This window comes from Maniola jurtina, chromosome 14, assembly GCF_905333055.1.
Source record: "Maniola jurtina chromosome 14, ilManJurt1.1, whole genome shotgun sequence".
NCBI lineage: Eukaryota > Metazoa > Arthropoda > Insecta > Lepidoptera > Nymphalidae > Maniola > Maniola jurtina.
The window spans coordinates 6,737,347-6,757,485 of record NC_060042.1 but is presented as its reverse complement, the minus strand read 5'-3'; the positions used below and the strand labels follow the sequence as shown (position 1 = coordinate 6,757,485).

The 20,139-nt window shown below is 35.3% G+C and overlaps 2 protein-coding genes across 2 annotated transcripts; one reads left to right on the top strand and one right to left on the bottom strand.

Moving 5' to 3' along the window:
* Positions 1 to 376: 376 nt before the first annotated feature.
* Positions 377 to 5,787, bottom strand: LOC123871727. Its single transcript, XM_045915659.1, has 6 exons — positions 5,492 to 5,787; positions 4,478 to 4,627; positions 3,028 to 3,180; positions 1,952 to 2,245; positions 1,648 to 1,817; positions 377 to 562 (listed from the first exon to the last, which is right to left on the bottom strand). Exons 1-6 carry the CDS (start codon positions 5,691 to 5,693, stop codon positions 416 to 418), a joined length of 1,116 nt encoding a protein of 371 aa, XP_045771615.1. The 5' UTR covers positions 5,694 to 5,787; the 3' UTR covers positions 377 to 415.
* Positions 5,788 to 10,143: 4,356 nt separating this feature from the next.
* On the top strand, positions 10,144 to 20,078 carry LOC123871723 (protein yellow-like). Its single transcript, XM_045915643.1, has 4 exons — positions 10,144 to 10,568; positions 16,052 to 16,223; positions 17,773 to 17,954; positions 18,770 to 20,078. The coding sequence occupies exons 1-4, from the start codon at positions 10,331 to 10,333 to the stop codon at positions 19,714 to 19,716; spliced, it is 1,539 nt and encodes a 512-aa protein (XP_045771599.1). The 5' UTR covers positions 10,144 to 10,330; the 3' UTR covers positions 19,717 to 20,078.
* Positions 20,079 to 20,139: the final 61 nt, after the last annotated feature.

Below are 20,139 nucleotides of genomic sequence, written 5' to 3'. Positions count from 1 at the left end.
GTATAGTTTTAGTGATTTACTCGTTGTTTTAAGCCTGCAAAGCCTGTACAAAACTCGTGGTCAAAGCCCCACCTACGCCGCGGCATTGACCTTGCGATAGGTACCTATCTACGCAGCATTCGTTAACTTTTAGCGTCAGTAAGATGTTTTATTGCAATACATTGCAAACTCTTCAAAAAATTCAGGATTTAGTTTTTTTGTGGTAGGTACCTTATCAGTAATCATAAGTACTATCACATGTCTTTGATTTTGCTAGCGTTCTAATAATACCCAGTATCATACAATACACGCGAGTTGCATTGCAACGTACGCTGGGTATTAGCTGAACAAAATATTATTTGGATCTTTGAAGTAAGAATTTAACAAAAAAGTGCAGTTCAGATTACACAATATTTTAATAAATAGGTAGCCCTTATCACATAAGAACGTCATACTGGAATGCTTGATCAGTTTCTAACAGCGCACGAACATATAGCACCAGAGAACCCAGAGCCATAGCTGACGTTAACGAGTTGCAGGAACCGCCATCAGATGCCGCAGCCTTTTTCACTCGGTACTCTTCCTATAGATATAAATAATATTTTAATCCATACTAATATACAAATATTTTAATTATAAATGCGAAAGTGTGTCTATCTGTCTGTCTGTCTGCTACCTTTTCACGGCCCTACAGTTTAACCGATTCTGACGAAATTTGGTACGGGTTAGCTTATATCCCGGGGACGAACATAGGCTTCTTTTAATACCGGAAAATCAAAGAGTTCCCACGGGATTCCCAAAAACCCACCCGCTTAAGCGGTTTGTATGAAATTTGGTACCGAGGTAGCTTGCGTCCCTAAACAGTTTCCACGGGATTTATAAAAATCTAAATCCACGCAGACGAAGTCGCGGGCATCTTCTATTAAATAATATTTTAATATGAAACATAGGGTAACAGTCCTGTTTATTTTCTGTGGAACCTCGTAAAATCCTCACAAGATTTCAATAAATCATAAGATGTCACTCTGGTTGTGCAAAAGCAAATGGGCGGGTGGCGGTGATCACTTAACATTAGATGACGCTGCTTCGTCCACCTGAATTTAAGTTTTTAAAATCCCTTCATTAGTATTCCAAAGTCTGAATTGGACAGGTTAGTATTCATACTAAGTAGATTAACCTTTTAGCGTGCTGGCACTCTTGAAGTTTACTTAAAGGTCATTCTGGGTGTGGTTTAATTTTATTTACCTGCATAATCTCAAATCTTATATGAGCAACATTGTAGAAGTTCTAAGAATCGGATCATACTGAAATGTCATTTGTTGGCCTTCTGTTTTTGCATGGTGTGAAAATGGACACAGTCACGGCGGCATTATGCGGGCTTAAAATAATTTAGATCACACGAGGTATAAAATAATACAATATTATGATACCTACTCGTGAGTTAAGCAAGTCTAGTCTATTATTGCACGGTCTGCTATGCTCGGTCGCTAATTCACGCCATGCAATAATGGAATACTTAAGTCATACGTATCTAAATGTTCTTTTAATGTGTAGGTAGGTACTAGGTACTGTATGAGAAATGAGAAAAAATATAAAGCGCCGGCCATCTGCAAAAACGTAATGTTCCGTCAAACGGCTGTCACACACAGATGAATGTGTAAATGCTACCTCTCTTTCTTTAGGCGGCGCGGATGAGGCAGGTCCAACAAATCCAGTAAGCCTTAGAAATGGTTGTCGGGTATCCGAATAACAACCTTTGGGTTCTTGCCATGCCATGATTTTGTTCATCCACCGTGGCTTTATAAACTCTCCATAGCCTTGCGAAGCGCAAAAGAGTACTGGAAGAATGAGAAAGAATACTTTCCTAATAATATGTCGTTGCTTTTTCATGACAGATGAGACACATTCGATACATGACAGTTACTTTAACCACGATAATGCCTGTAAAATTGATGTTAAATTACATACTTACTCTGTTGCATAAATAGTGTTCTAGTACCAGCTGGATGATCCCAGGCCTCTAACGACTTCGTTTCTTTGTAAACCTGTATACAAAGCTTATAAATATTAGCGGAAATATCTACGCCCTCCATGCAGTCAAAGAGGCGTGCAAGAATCATTGCACGGACGCGGCTAGTTTGTTGGAAAGCCAGTCCAGATCCCTGCATCAGTTGTGCTTGGCATTCTGGCGTCATCTCGCAACTTCCATCGGTTTGTGTTGTCTGGGTCTCCATAGCTGATATAAGCAGCTGCATCATGCATGCATCTAAAATACAAAGACCACAAAAAATTACAAGACTTGTTCACAGTTATTATGTCAAGGTACTTTCATCTTTATTATTTCTATAAAGTTAATGTAGTAAACTATACAATCAACGCCTCGTTGTGGTCAATTATTGAACTAGAAAACGGCCTTCAGTCGACTATTCAAAAATCGTGTCAGGGCGTATAGGTACACAATAAAAAGTAGACCATTACCCAATAGAACAGTTGTTCAAAAATCTGACGTAAGCCACGTAGGTACCCTGAATCTTAATCGTCAATGAAGGTGACAAAACTCCTAATAGTAACCTAGATTCTCTGCTTTAGAAAAACAGTTAGGTATATTGGCGTGGCTAAAAAAATATTTTAGCCGACCAGAAAGTTACTTTTGGCATCTTATACTCGTACTTACCATTTCCAGCATTATGTGCCTAGTCACTGTCGACTATATCGTCACTTGGACGTGCTTTAACTATGACCCGACGTCATTAAGGTCAGAGTGATCTAGAGTGAGGGAACTCTCGGTTTGATTTTGAATCGACGATATGTCAAATATCAGGCTGTTGTGTCGTAAAATCATAAAAAATAAGGCTACATTAGGGGTTATCTGCGCCAAATGTGCTAACATTTGACGCCTGCCAGTGACGTCTAAGCCTTGACCTTTTGTTAGAAGTTTCTTGACTGTCGTGAACTGTACTATGGTTGTTCTAAGGGTTGTTCACTTATACGGGTATCTTTCAAGCATTAAATCAGCGGTGAGAACAGAAAAAAAGTTGAGAGTCTTACCAGCTGCTTTTCGAGTTGGCATCTTTGTTCTCGCCTCTTGGACGTATTGTTCAAACTTGAACCGAAAAGGCTTCTGTGTGCCCATCGTACCGATCGTCAGCGGCTCTAGCAGCGATGAAAAAACTTCCAAATTCTCAAAAATCGCTTTGGCAACTGAAATAAAATGTCCGTATTATAAGAGTAAACACCGCAGACATCCGATCTTACCTAATAATATAGAAAAACAATACATTGTAAAAATTTAAATTGCATCATTACGGAAACTGTTAACCGTGACTCATAATAATAGGGGAAAAGAGGTGTAAAAGAGGTGTAAAACTTTCAAGCGACTTGTAACTTGAGTTTTAAGTTGATTTGAACATCTATACGCAAATTAGATTGGTATGAATTATACCTAAATAAAACAAAAAAAAATTGTTGCAATTATCTTTCTTCCTTTTAAAAATTTTTCAGGAGTATTCTTTACGGGAACGATAGCTGACGAACCCTAATTTCGCACGGTATTGAATAGCGTTGTTATACTCGTAGGTAACTATTGAACACAATACGATATACGACATAGCGAACATAGATATTATTATCTAAGTATTTTCCTTTCTGAATAATAGTAAAAATCGCATTCGATGTTACAAGTGTTCAAGTACCAGTATCTAACTGACATAAGTTCAGTGAAGCTAAGTTTCCATCATCGCAGTTTATTGAAATGTTAAAACTGAAATAAACAAAAGCTTCCACGTATGTAAGAAGATAAAACAAGCAAAAACAAACAAGTAAATGTATACAGTCCTTAATAAAGAACGATGTCTACTTCCTTACAAGATTGAATCTAACGGCCTATCTGTACAGGAAAGTAACTGGATCGCGCACGTGGTTCAAAGTTACGAAAGCACAGCCGAATACTCGTCGGATGCAGGCTTCGTTTCATGTTTTTCCATACAAACGGTTTACGTAATGACGCTTAAATGGTATGCTAATAGAACCTTGTCACGTTGTTACATGCAGCTTTTTCATTAGAAATGTCGTGATAGTGTTTGATTTAAAAAAATGAAAGTTTTTTATAATGATGCTCGCGACTTAACGTGGATTTAGGTTTATAAAACTCATGGGAACTCTTTGATTTTCCGATAAAAATATGTAGTCTGCTTATAATTTTAGCCTGATTTGGGTATTTATTAGAGGTGATTTTTCAAGATTTGGAGCCTCCTAAAAGGCTTAGAGGATATCGCCTCATCCACTTGGATTATTCGGCCCTGTACCAGAAATCTTTTCTTTTAATTTTTAATTCATACTAAGTGGATAATTTTATGAAACGTCATACATGTTGTTGTTTAACATTAGACTATAATTTATTAGCATATATTATTAACGTTTTTAATAAATAATTATAATTATTTTAGAGGTGATCGAGATACTAGGCGAACAAGGTCTTCTACAAAATAAACACACTTACCATATTCATAATCTTTACTGCGATAAACTAGAGTTGCGAAATTTGTGCCATTTTGAATCCGATCCATTCTCCTCGTGAGGTTCTGTAAATTCTCCTTCAACTTTGCTGGTACCGATTTGTCCAATTCATTTATTGTATACTCCAGTTGACCTGTAATATGTAACTTATCACTTATCGTTAAAATATAAAAGAATTTATCACACGTAGGTATTAGTAACCATTTAAAATTAGGAACCCTTTATGGACGATTAGAAAGTTTTGTGGCTGATTTTGTAATTAGCTATCTATGAAATCTGTGCTTTTAATGAAACTGGACGATTTGTGTGATTTCTGTACATTTAATATATTTTGAAAATTTCAGTCGAAGTAGGCATTATTACCGATATCGAGTCCAATACAGTATTTTTTAAGTATTTGTCTACATCTGTGCACCGTGCACGCTGAAAATATTAAACGGATTTGAATTCTAAACGCAATTTGTGATCCCTAATACTCCGGGTTAATCAAGGTCAATTAATAGAATAGTTTTATTCCGAAAATCAATAGGCATCGTTCGGGTTGTGATAATTGGACGAAATGATCATTTTTAGTGTCAAATCTCGACTGATTTTAATAATTCTTTTTTACAAAAATTGTACCAATAGATAAATTATGTAAAAGTGAAGATTTGATGAAGAATTTCGGAGCTGGGGGCTGGCGGAACTTCTCAAAAGCCGAGAAACAAATCGATGCCGATCAGTAGAAGAGATAAGATATACCTAATATCTTAGTAAAACGTAGATTATATAATATTACAAAACACAACATATAAGTTTAGTTAAACTATCTTGTAGGTAAACGCGTCCCGTCTTAGGCCACATCATCACTTTCCATCAGGCGTGATTACGGTCAAGTGTGTGACTATAATGAATAAAAAAAATCCATAAATCTGTATATAATCCATAGTTCTGTAATTTCAAACCTGGTATAATGCTTTCACAAGGGTAGTTTACCATATTTTTACTGCTGTCTTACCCCTAGCCATTCCAAGAGCGATGTACCATTCTGGATCTTTCGAGGGCTTCTTCTCGTAATAATCCAACAATTTGTCCAGCGTGAGGGAAATCCTGTACACTTTGGGGACATTATATATGAAGTCTTGAGTATCAAAGTATGGGTAAATGGAGAGAGTTGTCCCTATCAGTGAAATCAACAAGGCGATGTACTTTCCATACATTTTGCTCTGTACTGGCTCTTTAAGGAGTGAAAAGAAACTTGCAGCGTAATAAACCTTAGGCCACACGTTAGCGGCTGATTGGGTAAATTGATCGATAAAAACATTTTATCGTACACATACCTATTTAACTTATTATAATAAAATTTTAAAAAGGATGGTGATAAAAGTTGTTTTTTTTTTGGTCAGTTGCTTACTGTTTTATTTACAAAAAGCTAAGCAAACGAAACAAAGATACGAAGATACAAAGCTGTATTTTAATTTTTAACAACCTAGTCAATGAGTTACATAAAATTGCTATGATTTATTTTTATCAATTTTATTTTTGTTCTTAACTACATTCACCCTGTAGCTTTCTATTTCTGAAGCTTGGACAGTTAATTATTTAGTGCCTAGAGCTTCTGGCTTCATTGTCAATTATGTAACTCTTAGAGGTACCTTTTCATAAAGAAGCTTCCTGCTTAGTTAAGAGAAAGTTTGCTTAGCTTACAATATATTAAATCTTCTCGAAGTCTGAAGGATTGCTACAACGTCGATTTCATGCCTATCTAGTATCTAGCGATAAAATCCGATTGCATAGATTCATACCAAACATAAAAGTAAGTATATCTGACATAATATTTGAGATGTCTGCGAATTACTAAGTCGAGGATAAAACTTGAAATGAAAAAATTTCCTTTCCCTTGTCAACAGTATCTGAGTATTGTTTTGTGGATATATAATCCATTAATTTATTATTTTTATGTATACAATCTTTGTAGTCATAAAATATGTACATACCTATTAATCAATTTTTTTCTGAACTTAAAGGAACTCGTAACGATTTTGTTTTATTAAAAAAAACAGATTTATTATTTTTTGACGTACATAATATTGTATTTCTTCTCAGCCTCTCGGTTTCCTAACTTTTAAGTTAACGTTAACTACATCTAAATCTGAAATCTAATATAGCAACCGGGAAATATCATGATTTATATGAATGTGACCTCTACTTATACAATTTTGGTAGATTTTCGTTATCATTCGGTATCATGAGAACACATTGAAAACTTGGTTTGTTTTAAAACAGTTTTAAGTCGCTGTAGAGATCGCTTTTTGGGAATAATATAAATTTGGGTTTTACGTGGTTATCCTAAGGGTTCACTTTCTGAAGGTGGATATATACATACGAGTAGGTACGTACCCGCACCAAAGAAATCGTGAAATAATTACCTATTATTAATTGATTGTATAGACTATTAAATGTAGTGTGTAGACAATTGAATATTTACAAAATATAGGTACCATAATCATATGATTAATGAATGGATCTTTTCTTCTCTAACTAGATAGGTATCTAACATCATTAATATTATGACCTAGTTTTTTGGAATAAATTGTAATTACCTACCTTCGCTTTAATATTGCGAAAGGAGATTGTGCCATGCAAAACAATAATAATATGCATACTATGCATAATACAAATTTTGGTTTGCACGTTTCACGTTAGCTTTGGTTGAAAGTAAAACCATTCTTAGAAATCCTGCAAACTAAGTAGGTATACTATATAATTATACGATCCAAAATATAAATCATGTAGAGACACCGATGTTTAAATGAAAATAAAACACATTTTTAAAAGCCGGCCAAGTGCGAGTCAGACTCGCGCACTGAGGGTTCCGTTCCGTACTCAATTATTTTTCCGTCATTTTCTACAATATATCAAAAACTATTATGTATAAAAATAACTATAAATATCTGTTTTAGAATGTACAGGTAAAGCCCTTTCATATGATACCTCAATTATTGGTATAATTATCTTACTTTGAAAATTGAAACACATTTTAATTTTTTTTAATGATGCAACCACAAATTTGCGATTTTCAGATTTATTCCTGCACTTTTGCTATAAGACCTACCTACCTGCCAAATTTCATGATTGTAGGTCAACGGGAAGTACCCTATAGGTTTTTTTGACAGACATGACGGACGGACGGACGGACGGACAGACAGACAGACAACAAACTGATCCTATAAGGGTTCCGTTTTTCCTTTTGAGTTACGGAACCCTAAAAACAAGCTTTTTCAGAATACGACCCTGAGGGCAGTAGCCATGTCATGGTGAAACTTAGAACGGGCTTTCAAAATTAAATGCGTATACAACATTTCGTGTCTAAGCTGTTAACCGTTGAAGAATTTCTTCGTTAGGAGAGTAAACCTTGAGTGCAGTAACCATGTCATGGTGACACTTAGAATGGTTTATCATAATTGAATGCGTATACAACATTTTCACGTCTGTACTGATAACCATTGAGGAGATCCCTAGTCAGGACCCAACTCTAAGTGCAGCAACCATGTCATGGTGAAACTTAAAACCAGCTATCATATTAAAGTACTAGATGATGCCCGCGACTTCATCCACTTGATCCACATCACTCAAAAACGAATACGTAAAAATAAACAAGTGTAAATTAAAAATTTATAACACCCGCGACAAGTGAAGGATACAGTAACTAGAAAAGAGCTGATAACTTTCAAACGGCTGAACCGATTATAGCTAAGAACACACTTGATCAAGCCATCTTTCAAACAAAAAAAAAAACTAAATTAAAATCGGTTCATTATCTTAGGAGCTACGATGCCACAGACAGATACACAGATACACACGTCAAACTTATAACACCCCTCTTTTTGGGTCGGGGGTTTTATAAAAATCTGTTTTAGAATGCACGAGTAAGGCCCTTTCATACGATACCCCACATGGTATAGTTACCTTACTTTGAAAATTGGAAATACTAGTTATTTGCTCATGGACACATTTTAATATTTTCTTGTGATGTAACCACAAATTCACGGTTTTCGGATTTTTTCTTACTTGTGCTATAAGACATACCTACCTGCCTTTCATGATTCTAGATCAACAGGAAGTACCCTATAGGTTTTCTTGACAGACACTACAGACGGATAAACGGACAGACAAACAGACAGATAGACAGACAACAAAGTGATCTGTGATATAAGGGTTCCGTTTTTCTCCCGTGCTACGGTACCCTAAAAAACACCTGATAAGGAATTTCTCTGATGAAGCCTAAGGTATTTACCACGCACTTATTTCCTGGATGATGCCCAATCATTAAATCTGTAAAAAAAGCGATGCCGGAAAGAGATTCCATAGTCTAGGCACAAGAAACTAGGAAGCGAGACGTTTTGAACGTACCTACTCATGGAATGTCAATTACATAAGGGCTATGTACCTTCGCGATTCTTGTGGTTATCATGGTAAAAAAGCCGGTCAAGTGCGAGTCGGGCCTCGCTCTTTTAGGGTTCCGTATAAAATTATGAACATCATATTTTGGATGGGTGATATATTATTTCTTTCCAAGTTAGAACATTGCAATAAATAAAAAATAAAAAAAATAAACCGTAAAAGAAAAACCCAAAAAGTGTTCGTTTGGTTTTGTCACAGCTTACAAACTGTTTTATAAATCTTTGTTTTCAGTGTTTGTTGTTTAAATACAGTATATGGTACATAATATACTGAAATTTCATATTCCTAACTAGTTTAGTTTTTGAGATAGCCCCCGTCACAAAAATTGTCCATTTCCTTATTTTCTAGTATAAAAAAAAATACATTCGCACTCTACTCAATGAGCTCTAAACAATGATGCCCCACATGCTAGGGTGAGAAAAAAAATTATTTTTTTCGGCTCCTTTTTCATGTATGGGAGCCCCCGTTAAAAATAATTCAATAAGTATTTGTTTTAAGGAATTTTTGGATCAACACCAAATAGCAAAATTTCAGATTTGTAACTCATTTAGTCTACGAGCTAGAGACCTGTGACATGTTACGTACAGACAGACGGACTGACAGACAGACAGACAGACAGCAGAGGACATTAATAGGGCTCCGTTTTTACTATTTAGGTACGGGAACCCTAACAAGGGAAAAAGGAACGAGAACAACATAATTGTGCAGAATGTGCGGTAATTAAAAGATCAAGCTGTTTCCTGTGATATTGAAACAAACTTTAACTTGAATAGCTACAGTTTACAGGTAGCTATAGTAGTTTTCACTTGTCTAAAGAAACCGTTAATTATATTGCTTAACGAATCGTCCTAAATTACGGATGATGCGGCTAAAGAAAACTCTGTTAAACTTTCTAATAAATTCTAATCAGATGAACTAGCTTACTTGAGAGGTATTTTCATGTTTATGTATCAACTCCAATTAATATAGGTAAGTATAGTCAATTAAATTATTTGGCTATTTCGCATTGGTATCTAATATGAATATCAACAGAGTCTTTGAAAGTAACGCATTGGTTAAGCAAAAAAAAGATTGTTATATTGCTAACCAAAACAAGACAATGAAGTCTCTAGATATGTGATATTATGTGTACTTATGTCACTTATTATTAGAAGGTAATATATTCAAGCGATCGAAGAGTTTCGTGAGGCATTTATGAAAGGGCAACCGGCTGTAACTGCAGCAGCAGACTGAGATTAGAGTTGAGCCTGTACTTACGTTCACGCGGGCTGCAATGCGAGCTACAGTTATGCGGATATTTAATAAAACTTTGAACTTCAAATTTGACTAAACAATAATAATGTATTTCATAGCTTTTTTTAATTCTTTGGAGTGAAACGTTTTTTTTAATAAAATGGCCGTGTCACATCAGTGGTTTATTCAGTGGTCACCCCCATCGTTGCTCTTCGCCGATATAAATAGGGAGTACAACAATATTAACCCCAATTGGAATTACAAGCAAAACTATAGAAGCCCTTACGAACGTCCATCTACAGCTGTTAATGAAGATTATTATTATGATGATAGACCTAATTATGGAAAAAGTAATAATAAAAATAATGATTATGAAGCAGAAAGATCAAAAGTTAGCGGTAAGTGCTTGAAAATGAATTTTACATTTTTTAAATAAATGTTCCGTGATAATAAGTATTGATTACATAATATTATGTATGCTTATTCAAGCAGATAAATTGCGGTTACCAAGTCCATACACCGTTCAATATTAATAATTTATTGTGAGTGATTATGTAGGTATACTGATTTGTTATCACCTATTTTATTATTTAAGAGAGCTAAATTCTAATCCATTAGAAGATTAGCTACAACTATTGAAGAGCAGACGAATAAAACGGTTTATATACACGAAATTAAATTTTGCATAAAACTGTGGCATTAAAATGAAACTTTAGGTACTCTATCTAATTTATTTCTATTTTATTATTATTTAAAGGTTTACTAGCGATTTAACATATAAACTTAATAACTATAATAAATACATTGATTTTCCAATCATGCTCAACTATGTTAAATCTTTTAAAAGTAAACACTGCTGTTTTGTTCGAAATCACGAACTTTAGACTGAATTTTAGCATAGTGCTGAATACACTTGAAAATGAGATCAGATTTGTATTCAATGACTGAAATAACAAACTTTGAACTCGAGTTAGCACAGTTTTGGGCCGTTATAATTTAGATTTTATTTGATTCGTATTCAGTGGGTCAAAAACCTTATAAAAACAGTATTTTGATCAGAATGTTTCGATAGGTACCGTTTGTTCGTAACGTAGACGGGTTCATGAGCTTCTCTATTGTTCTCTGAAATTAAAAACTGGAGCTAGGTGCATTTCCTAAGAAAAGGCGCTAACAGTTTGTTTAGTTAGCTTTTTTAGAGCTATGGGCGTTTAATCTATACTAATATTATAAAGAGGAAACCTCTGTATTTTTGTATTTTTGTATGTTTGTATTGAATAGGCTCAAAAACTACTGGACCGATTTCAAAATTTCTTTTACCATTACTTAGAGGGATTCTTCCGAATCCGTATAGGCTATATTTTATTCCGGAAAATAGAAAAAATAAATGTCCACCCGTGCGAAGCCGGAGCGGGTCGCTAGTTCAAAATATTCAGGCGCAAGCGTTATAGTTAGTTATTATTTTCATATACTTATTATAGTTTTCAGCAACATAGTTGAAGTTATACGAACCTTGAACTTTATTTTAACAACAATAATAAACAATCATCAATTAGGGGATAAAAAATAAATAGTGTACTCACCTACTTATTTAGAACTCCGTTATTTTGTCAAGGTCTCCCAAATCTGATTATGAGCAAAGAAGCAAGCTTTTTGGGCTTGTGAGGTCAACAAGACAAATAGAAAAGACAAAAATTGACAAAATATAAAGTTGAAGGCTCAATAGAGTCAAATTGTACACACAGGAACTGTAGCAAGAAGATAAAAGTGCTTAGGTAGGTTTCTACAACTCCCATGGTAGTAGTGCGTGATAGCCCGCGTAAGTAACCTGTTGGATTTGGCATGGATTTTGATTGAACATCAATGCTGTTGCCTGTACGGTCGTTTACACAGGTCAAGTAACAAGCACATGTAGCTGGGCCTCTATGCGCAAGCTACATGCGCATGCATCCTAGATGCACTATTACTAGTTTACTCTCCTAGTACACACTTTAATATAGATTAGTACCTATTGTACACCGAAACAATCCTGCATAGTTGGAGAAAAGGAGGAATATTAGACAGATATAATATACAACGTACGACCTCCTTTTTGCGATTCTTGTAAGCATTACCTAATTGCAATCTACAGCCTTCCATGTATATATTTATTTAAATAATATCAAGTCCGAATAATAAGACAGCGTGAAGCAATTATTTCATGTTCATGGTCTTTAAGAACAGTGCAAGATACGATGTTGGTGCAATAAATAAGTAATGGTGAAAGTTAAGGCTATTAAAACTATCGTTTAGCCACACACGGAAATTATCGAACACCAACAATATATACCTAAGTATTTACTAAGTACCTACTAGTTTTTGCTTGCGACATCGTCAGCGTGGATTTAGTTTTTTTTTCAAAGTTCTACGTTCTTGTCAGATGTAATGGATCAGCCGTTAACAGACAGACAGATATAAAAAAATGGATTGCGTTTTATTGAAATTAAAAAATATAATAAATCACTTATAATCACAAAAATATACTTTTCACGGCAGATTTTGACGTTTATTACAGAGATAGCCTAGAGGTATAGGTATAGAGGGATAGATAGAGGATAGGTAGGGAAACCTTTTATCCCGAAAAATCAAATGATTTCTGTGGGATATTTATTTTAAAAAAAGTCGCGGGCATTATATAGTAGGTAAGTAATTCCATTATGAACTTTAAAAGTCAGTTATTTCTAATTCACAGAGGAACACTTATTTGTGAAGATACATTTACAAGAGAGTAGAACATTGTATTATACGTATACGTACAAGAGTAAGAATCTAAGGTACCTATACCTAGTTACCTTTTTTTTCTGCTGCATCTTTTATTTCTTATACATAGATAAGTAGGTACTGTAGATTGTATGCGTAAAGATGGGAAACAGAAATATTCCCCGCAATTCAAATTTTCTACAAACTTACATAATTTATGAAGGAAATATTTATTTATGTACCTACCTACCTATTGCAGAAATTCTGTTCAGGGAAACTATTCCAAATTAATAAATTTTCTTATGGCCCGAAGTTTATTAAAACTAAGAATGCTTTTTACAATTGAATTGAATTGAATGAATTAAAAAAAATACATTTTTATCTGTGATTACGTAATACAAATGAAATATCCATTGTGACTAAGTAGGTACGACAACTTGGCACTTGGCAATGAAGAGTTTCAATGGTTAAGAAATAGTAGGTTGGTATTCTATTTGCAATGGATGGGTGATGAATTGCAGCAAGAATTTATTGAAGGATGGACTAAATTATCAAACTTCTTGGGCCTATCGTTTTACAAAAACGCCAATATAATATAATGTCAACTGTAGTAGGTACCTATTTAGTATTAAGGTACCCTATAGGAATTAATATTTTATACCACACAAACCATTACAAGTTGCAGTATATAGGTACCTACCTAGTTTAACGTAAGTAGGTAACTGCAATTCATTGCGTTATTTTATTTAGGTAGCTACATATTATATTTTATTTTAATACTTTGCATACATAATAATAATATTATTGTTTTACATACATTTCTTACATTAAATATACTTAAATTGTGTGATACGGTCTACTAGGTATCTAACGTACCTATAAGCTGCTCTCCAAACTACGTAACACAAAATTAAAAAAAAAAAACTGACCAAGTGCGAGGCAGACTCGCGCACCGAGGGTTCCGTACTCAAGTATTTTTTCGACATTTTGCACGATAAATCAAAAACTATAATGCATAAAAATAAATAAAAATCCGTTTTAGAATGTACAGGTAAAGTCCTTTCATATGATACCCCACCTGGTATCTTACTTTGAAACATTTTAATTTTTTTACATGTAACCACAAATTCGGATTTATTCCTTTACTTGGGCTATAAGACCTACTTAGGTGCCAAATTTCATGATTCTAACATTTTTTGGGGTTTTCTTTCACGATTTATTGCGATGTTCTAACCCAGAAAAGAAATTTTTCATAAGTAGGCATACCCAAAATATGATATTCATGTACGGAACCCTAAAAGAGCGAGGTCCGACTCGGTTTTCTTATTAAGAGCGGTTACGCACTCGGAGTCCGTGAAAATACGAATTATAAAAAAATCGGACCGAACTCGGATATTGCTTACGCACTAATCCGATATCTGATCCAAATCCAAGCTATTCAGTAGACATCTTTGTCATATGTCCGATTTGAACCCGTGGCACATCCGAGATATTCTCACGGATGATGGGCAGAACTCGGATGACGGAAGTCGGATGCGTAAGCGTGCGTAAGCTACTATACAAATAGGTGCAAATAGTTCTATGCTACTTCGGAACATATTTTCTCGGATTCGGATCGGATGCAGTGCGTAATCGCCTTAATAGTTGAGATCTGAACTTCTATTTAGTTACGAGTATCTATTTACTTTTATGGTCCGCTCCAGATATTTATTACGTGAGATGAATGGTTGTTTATAATAATTAACAACCATTTAATTATGTTTTTTATTACAAAATTGTATCATGCAAAACTAATTATATCCTTATAGATAGATAATTATGTAAGCTGATCATATTCTTTGGTGCATGAACTGCAATTTTCATCGTTACCACCGCATAAACACAGCCTGTAATCACAGGAGTAGCTGTAATTAGTGATACTATGAGTGTATTGGCACATACTTATATAAAAAACAATTTAACTTTATTCTATTGTTGTGTCAATGATAGACTATGATAGAGCTAGCAAATGGTAAGTTTGGTTTACATGCTTTTTAACCCCCGACCCAAAAAGAAGGGTGTTATAAGTTTGACGTATTGACGTGTGTATCTGTGTAACTGTTTGTGGCATTGTAGCTTCTAAACGAATGAACCGATTTTAATTTAGTTTTTTTTGAAAGGTAGCTTGATCGAGAGTGTTCCTAGCTATAATCGAAGAAAATCGGTTCAGCCATTTGAAAGTTAATCAGCTCTTTTCTAGTTTTCTTTTAGAGGTTTTTGTGTCTGAGGGTTTTAAATTTTACGTTTTTTAAGTTTTGAAATGTAAGTTAGGGCAATAGAACAAGATCCCAGGACCGCCAGACCTTACTTATTTTCTGAGAAACAAAATGTGTGGGATAGAGTAATGTTACTGTGTAGTAGTAACGTACGCATATCAGCTGCACGCTTTTGTTTTGTCTGCCAATTTATAGTCTTGGACCATAAACGTAGTTTTTTTTTTTACTTTTTCTGGAATGATACTGGGAGTTTTTTTTTTAACAGATTTTTCAATTTTCATTAAAAAAAGAGAATAATTTTTCCTGTTAATAAATATAACAACGTATTATAAAATATAGTTTTTTTAAAACTTATTTCTACTTTTTATTGACTTGTTATAATAATTTTATACCTATTTAAAAGTCAAAATATTTTACAAATATATTATATTACAGAAATGTACTTACCTATATTGCGCTTAGTAGTTTAATATGAATATAATCATTTATTCATTCATTCATCAATTTTTGTCTAATGTTTAGTTGTAGGGGTCATTAGCGGAAGCGTACCAATCGGACCCTAAAACTGTGCTATTACCACTCTACTCATGTGCTATTACTAAGCTTCCGCTGTCAGTCCGTCCATCTGTCTATCTGACTATCTGTCAGTGGGCTCTACCTCATAAACTTACCTAATAGGTAGGGAGTTGAAAATTGTCACTTGGTTGTGTAATTTATTGCCGCTACAACAACAAATAATAAAAATTTCAAAATGCCGCCGTGTAAATTAAAAAAATGAAAGTAGGTACATAATCTTGTATGATGGTGACTCCGACTCGCACTTGACCGGTTTATGTTCTTCATCTGCGGCAGCTCAACCTATGAACAAGCGCATCGCTCTTTGATTTCAGATCGGACTCGCGCAGCGGGTGTCACACTATGGCTTACGATGTTAGGGCTTTCACATTCGCAGTCGGTACCCACTGACACCGAGACTCTACCCCTCAGTACGCTGTACAAGTGGAAGCATGTGGATTTCGAATTTCCGTCAGAGAGGCATCGTCTCTACGCCATTGCCAATGGGTGGGTACTTACTTTACTATTTAAAGCCGATTCACACCAAGCACGTACACGTGACACGCGAGTAGTGAAGAGCGTGAATCCGTAGACATAACTGCACGCATTACGTCTACGCGAACGTTCACGCCACGCAAGCGGTATGCCATGTCTCATACAGTTCCATACATTACAACGCAATGGTACAAACGCGGCCTGTGTGGCCGGCGCTTATTGCAACCAATAAATCAATCAATTTATTTATTCCATATTGTGGTTTACACATATTGTTGAGGAACAGCCAAATAATATCTCTAAATAATAGTGTAATAATATGTGTGTCGCTTCCCGCCGTCGTCAGGCCCATTATATTCTCTTTGTCTGTCCTTTTGTAGATACGCTTCAAAAATCTTTTAAACTACCTACGTAACGGAATTAAGTTTTCATCATTAGATACATATTTAGAGTGATTCAAGAGGAAGGTTCATACCTTTACCTTTACCATACATACCTTTCTATTTTAGTTCTGAAACTAAAGTATGAAAGTATTTTCACTGGTACATTCTAATTTCTGTAAGACATTCGTGTCGTAAATGGACGTTATGCGTTTTATTACCTATAGTATTATCTTCAAGTGCCTAACTATTCGATGTGAATAACATCTTTCGACATATTCTGTGACTTGTTAAACTTTTCATAGTATGTTTACACTAATAATGATATAAGTATCACATACGAAATATTGCGAAGAGTCTCATCTAAATACTTGACGGTTTTTTTGAATGTCCAGTAAGCTGCACCTACTTAGTCTTTCTATATGTTGATGACGATCAAGGAAATTACGCAACGTTGATAGAATAGAAAGAATGATCTAGGTGTCTGAAGTTTTTATAACAAAAAATTTTAACTTCCCGAAACCATTAAAGGTTTCCCATAACAGTTAAGTTTCTTATTTTTTTTCTCTCTCTTCTGGCTTTACAAAGATTGGCCAATGTCAAGTTTGTAGTTATTTTTAACAAGTTAGGGAAACTATACAAGTATGGACCCCGTCTCTGCCGGCGCTCGCCGACACACGCACGGCACCCCCTTAGAGCACTTTTCAGTCAGTTTTAACAAAAAAAAAAACACTCCAAAAAGGCAGAGCACGCCCCCCAGCGAACACCAACACAGACGAAGTCCCAGTTTTCTTATTAACCATGTAAAAAGATTCTTCCTATGTGCAATGACCAGTCTGTCGCCGTTTCTTGTATTTCTCGTATAAATATCTCTTGCTTTTATAAATAGATCATCATTTATTTGACAAAAATACAAAATTCATAGATATACATACACGAAAGTGGGAGAATACGTAATTTTTTAAATAGTGGTTGACCCGAATCCAAATAAAAGGCTCCTGTCATAGCTCTTATACACCTCTTTTGGGCTATGAAAGCTCCGTTAGCCTCGCTAGAGTTTCCCTACAAGTAAAAGATGAGACCATATCGAAGTACTGATGCGACATAGCCATGATAAGCTGCCAGGACTGTATTTTTAAAGGCAGTTTTATTCTTATTTTTTATAACATATTGCTTTTCAGGGATTTCATTCCAGCCAATGTTTTACCACTGGGTTTGGAAGTTTGGGGCTCCCGAGTGTTCGTGACGCTGCCTAGTTGGAAACGAGGTGTACCTGCTACGCTGGCAACGGTTTCTCGTAACGGGGGAGTTACATCTCCGCGCCTCAAGCCGTATCCTGATTGGAGCTACCATAGAGCCTTTAGTAAGTGAAATATTATTCAGGTGTATTATAAAAAAATATGAAAATCCATACTTAATATTATAAATGTGAAAATGTGTCTGTCTGTCTGTCGGTCTGTCGGTCTGTCTGTCTGCTACCTTTTCACGGCCCAACAGTTCAACCGATTCTGACGAAATTTAAGCTACCTACTTTTTATCCCGGAAACCCAAACAGTTCCCACGGGATCTTCAAAAACCTACATCCACGCGGACGAAGTCGCGGGCATCCTCTAGTAATAAATATTAAAAGTTTTAGGGTGTCTAGTAGGGGGTTGCCACGATACTAAGTGTCTGGCAATGCATGACGTGATTTGTAGTACTGTAAAATAAATTAGACTTTATACTTTTTTACACCTGTTATTTCCCAAAGGCACCATGATCCAAACTTCTGATCGGACTCGCTGATCATTCCTCCCTGTGTTGGGGACTATAACTACGCAGAGAATTTTTCAGCTTTTATAAAATAACATAGGTCTGCCATGCGCTGGCTTTTAGTCCAATAGCGGTAATACGTATGTAATTCGAAAATGATTCAATTTTTGATTAAAGATAAAATTATTATTAGGTATATCATTATTATTATTTTTGTCTAGAGACTTAGAGGCTATAATCGTTAGTCTAACTTAATGGGTTAAAGAATTACCACTCGTAAAACTGTGGTATTACCTACCAACGACACAATGTTTCTGCGCACGCCTTCGATTAACTGGATAGCAAATATTGTATGCAAATGATTAAACCTTTACTAACATTGAATATGCAACGCAGTTACAGAATATACAATGTACTCTTTTTCAGGTAAAAGCAGTAACTGCTCAGGCCTGACATCAGTTTTTCGAATGAGTGTTGATCCCTGCGGAAGACTCTGGGTCTTGGATTCCGGTCAAATAGATTCCCAGGACGATCCAAAACAAATATGCCCACCAAGCATCATAGTTTTTGACCTACAAACTGATTTGCCTATCTCACGATACATTATACCAAAAGAATATGTAAAGGAAGATTCTTTGTATTCAAACATTATTGTTGATACCCGGATGGGAGACTGCTCGGATCTTTACGTCTACATCGCAGACACATGGCGCTTTGGGCTGCTCGTTTTTCGCGAAAGTGACGAAAGTTTTTGGAGATTTTCACACCATCTATTCTATCCTGACCCACTAGCTTCTAATTATACTTTACATGGGCTGAATTTTCAGTGGTCAGATGGAATTTTTGGGCTCGCACTCTCTCCTATCGACGAACATAATGAGCGAATACTGTTCTTCCATTCCATGTCAAGTTACAGAGAATTTTTTGTGAAGACGTCAATATTAAGAGATTCTTCTCGTGTAAACAACAGTGTTACTGAATTCAAGCTGCTCGGAGAAAGTAGGGGACTTTTCGGGCAATCTTCAGCCTCAGCGATTGATAATCGAGGCGTCATGTTCTATGGTTTAGTGACAAGAGACACTATAGGATGTTGGGATACGAGGAAGCCGTATCTGAAAAGGAACACGGGTGTAGTTGCAATGAATACCGAGACTTTGATTTTTCCTAACGATATAAAAGTTGATCAAGAGGTGCGTCAGAGTGTATGGGTGATATCAAACAGGCTGCCAATGTTTCAAGCTGGACCTTTAGATCCTAACGACTATAACTACCGTATAATGTACGCAGATACGTCTGAAGCGGTGCGAGGCACTGTGTGTGATCCAAATGTTTTGCCAGTTCACTCTCAAACCTTCAATAACTGGGTGAAATAATATTATATTGTGCTCGTCCTTTTCAAAACTTAGGTACCTAGTTACGTATTAATAGTTCTCAATTTTAATTTAAAACAGATGTTATAAAACTAGTCCTTTATTCTATTCATAGATAAGATACAGTATAAAATTAATATAGGGGCCGGTAGCTCCATTGATAAACTTAATATTCTACATGCTTACCCAAAAATCCACGTTAAAGATATTGCGGGGAGAAAAAATTAGCAAATTACACTAAATAAACTTTGCTGTTAATAAAATTATAATGATTGTCTTATTATTTTGTAGCCTAAAATGTCCGTAATGTGTGTAAATTGTTCCGTACCTCAAAAGAAAAAAAGAGACTCATAAAGTATCACTTTGTTGTCCGTCTATCTGTCTGTCCGTCTGTTTCTTTGTCTGTCAAGAAAACCTATAGTGAAC

What these genes read in the sequence shown, in the direction of transcription:
- LOC123871723 (XM_045915643.1), top strand. Translation starts at nt 10,331, where the DNA reads ATGGCCGTGTCACATCAGTGGTTTATTCAGTGGTCACCCCCATCGTTG. An exon ending in AGAAAGATCAAAAGTTAGCG is followed by an intron (nt 10,569 to 16,051) that starts GTAAGTGCTTGA and finishes CTTTGATTTCAG; the next exon opens with ATCGGACTCGCGCAGCGGGT. An exon ending in CTCTACGCCATTGCCAATGG is followed by an intron (nt 16,224 to 17,772) that starts GTGGGTACTTAC and finishes ATTGCTTTTCAG; the next exon opens with GGATTTCATTCCAGCCAATG.
- LOC123871727 (XM_045915659.1), bottom strand. Translation starts at nt 5,693, where the DNA reads ATGTATGGAAAGTACATCGCCTTGTTGATTTCACTGATAGGGACAACT. An exon ending in CGCTCTTGGAATGGCTAGGG is followed by an intron (nt 4,628 to 5,491) that starts GTAAGACAGCAG and finishes TACATATTACAG; the next exon opens with GTCAACTGGAGTATACAATA. An exon ending in CGCCGCCTAAAGAAAGAGAG is followed by an intron (nt 563 to 1,647) that starts GTAGCATTTACA and finishes TTATATCTATAG; the next exon opens with GAAGAGTACCGAGTGAAAAA.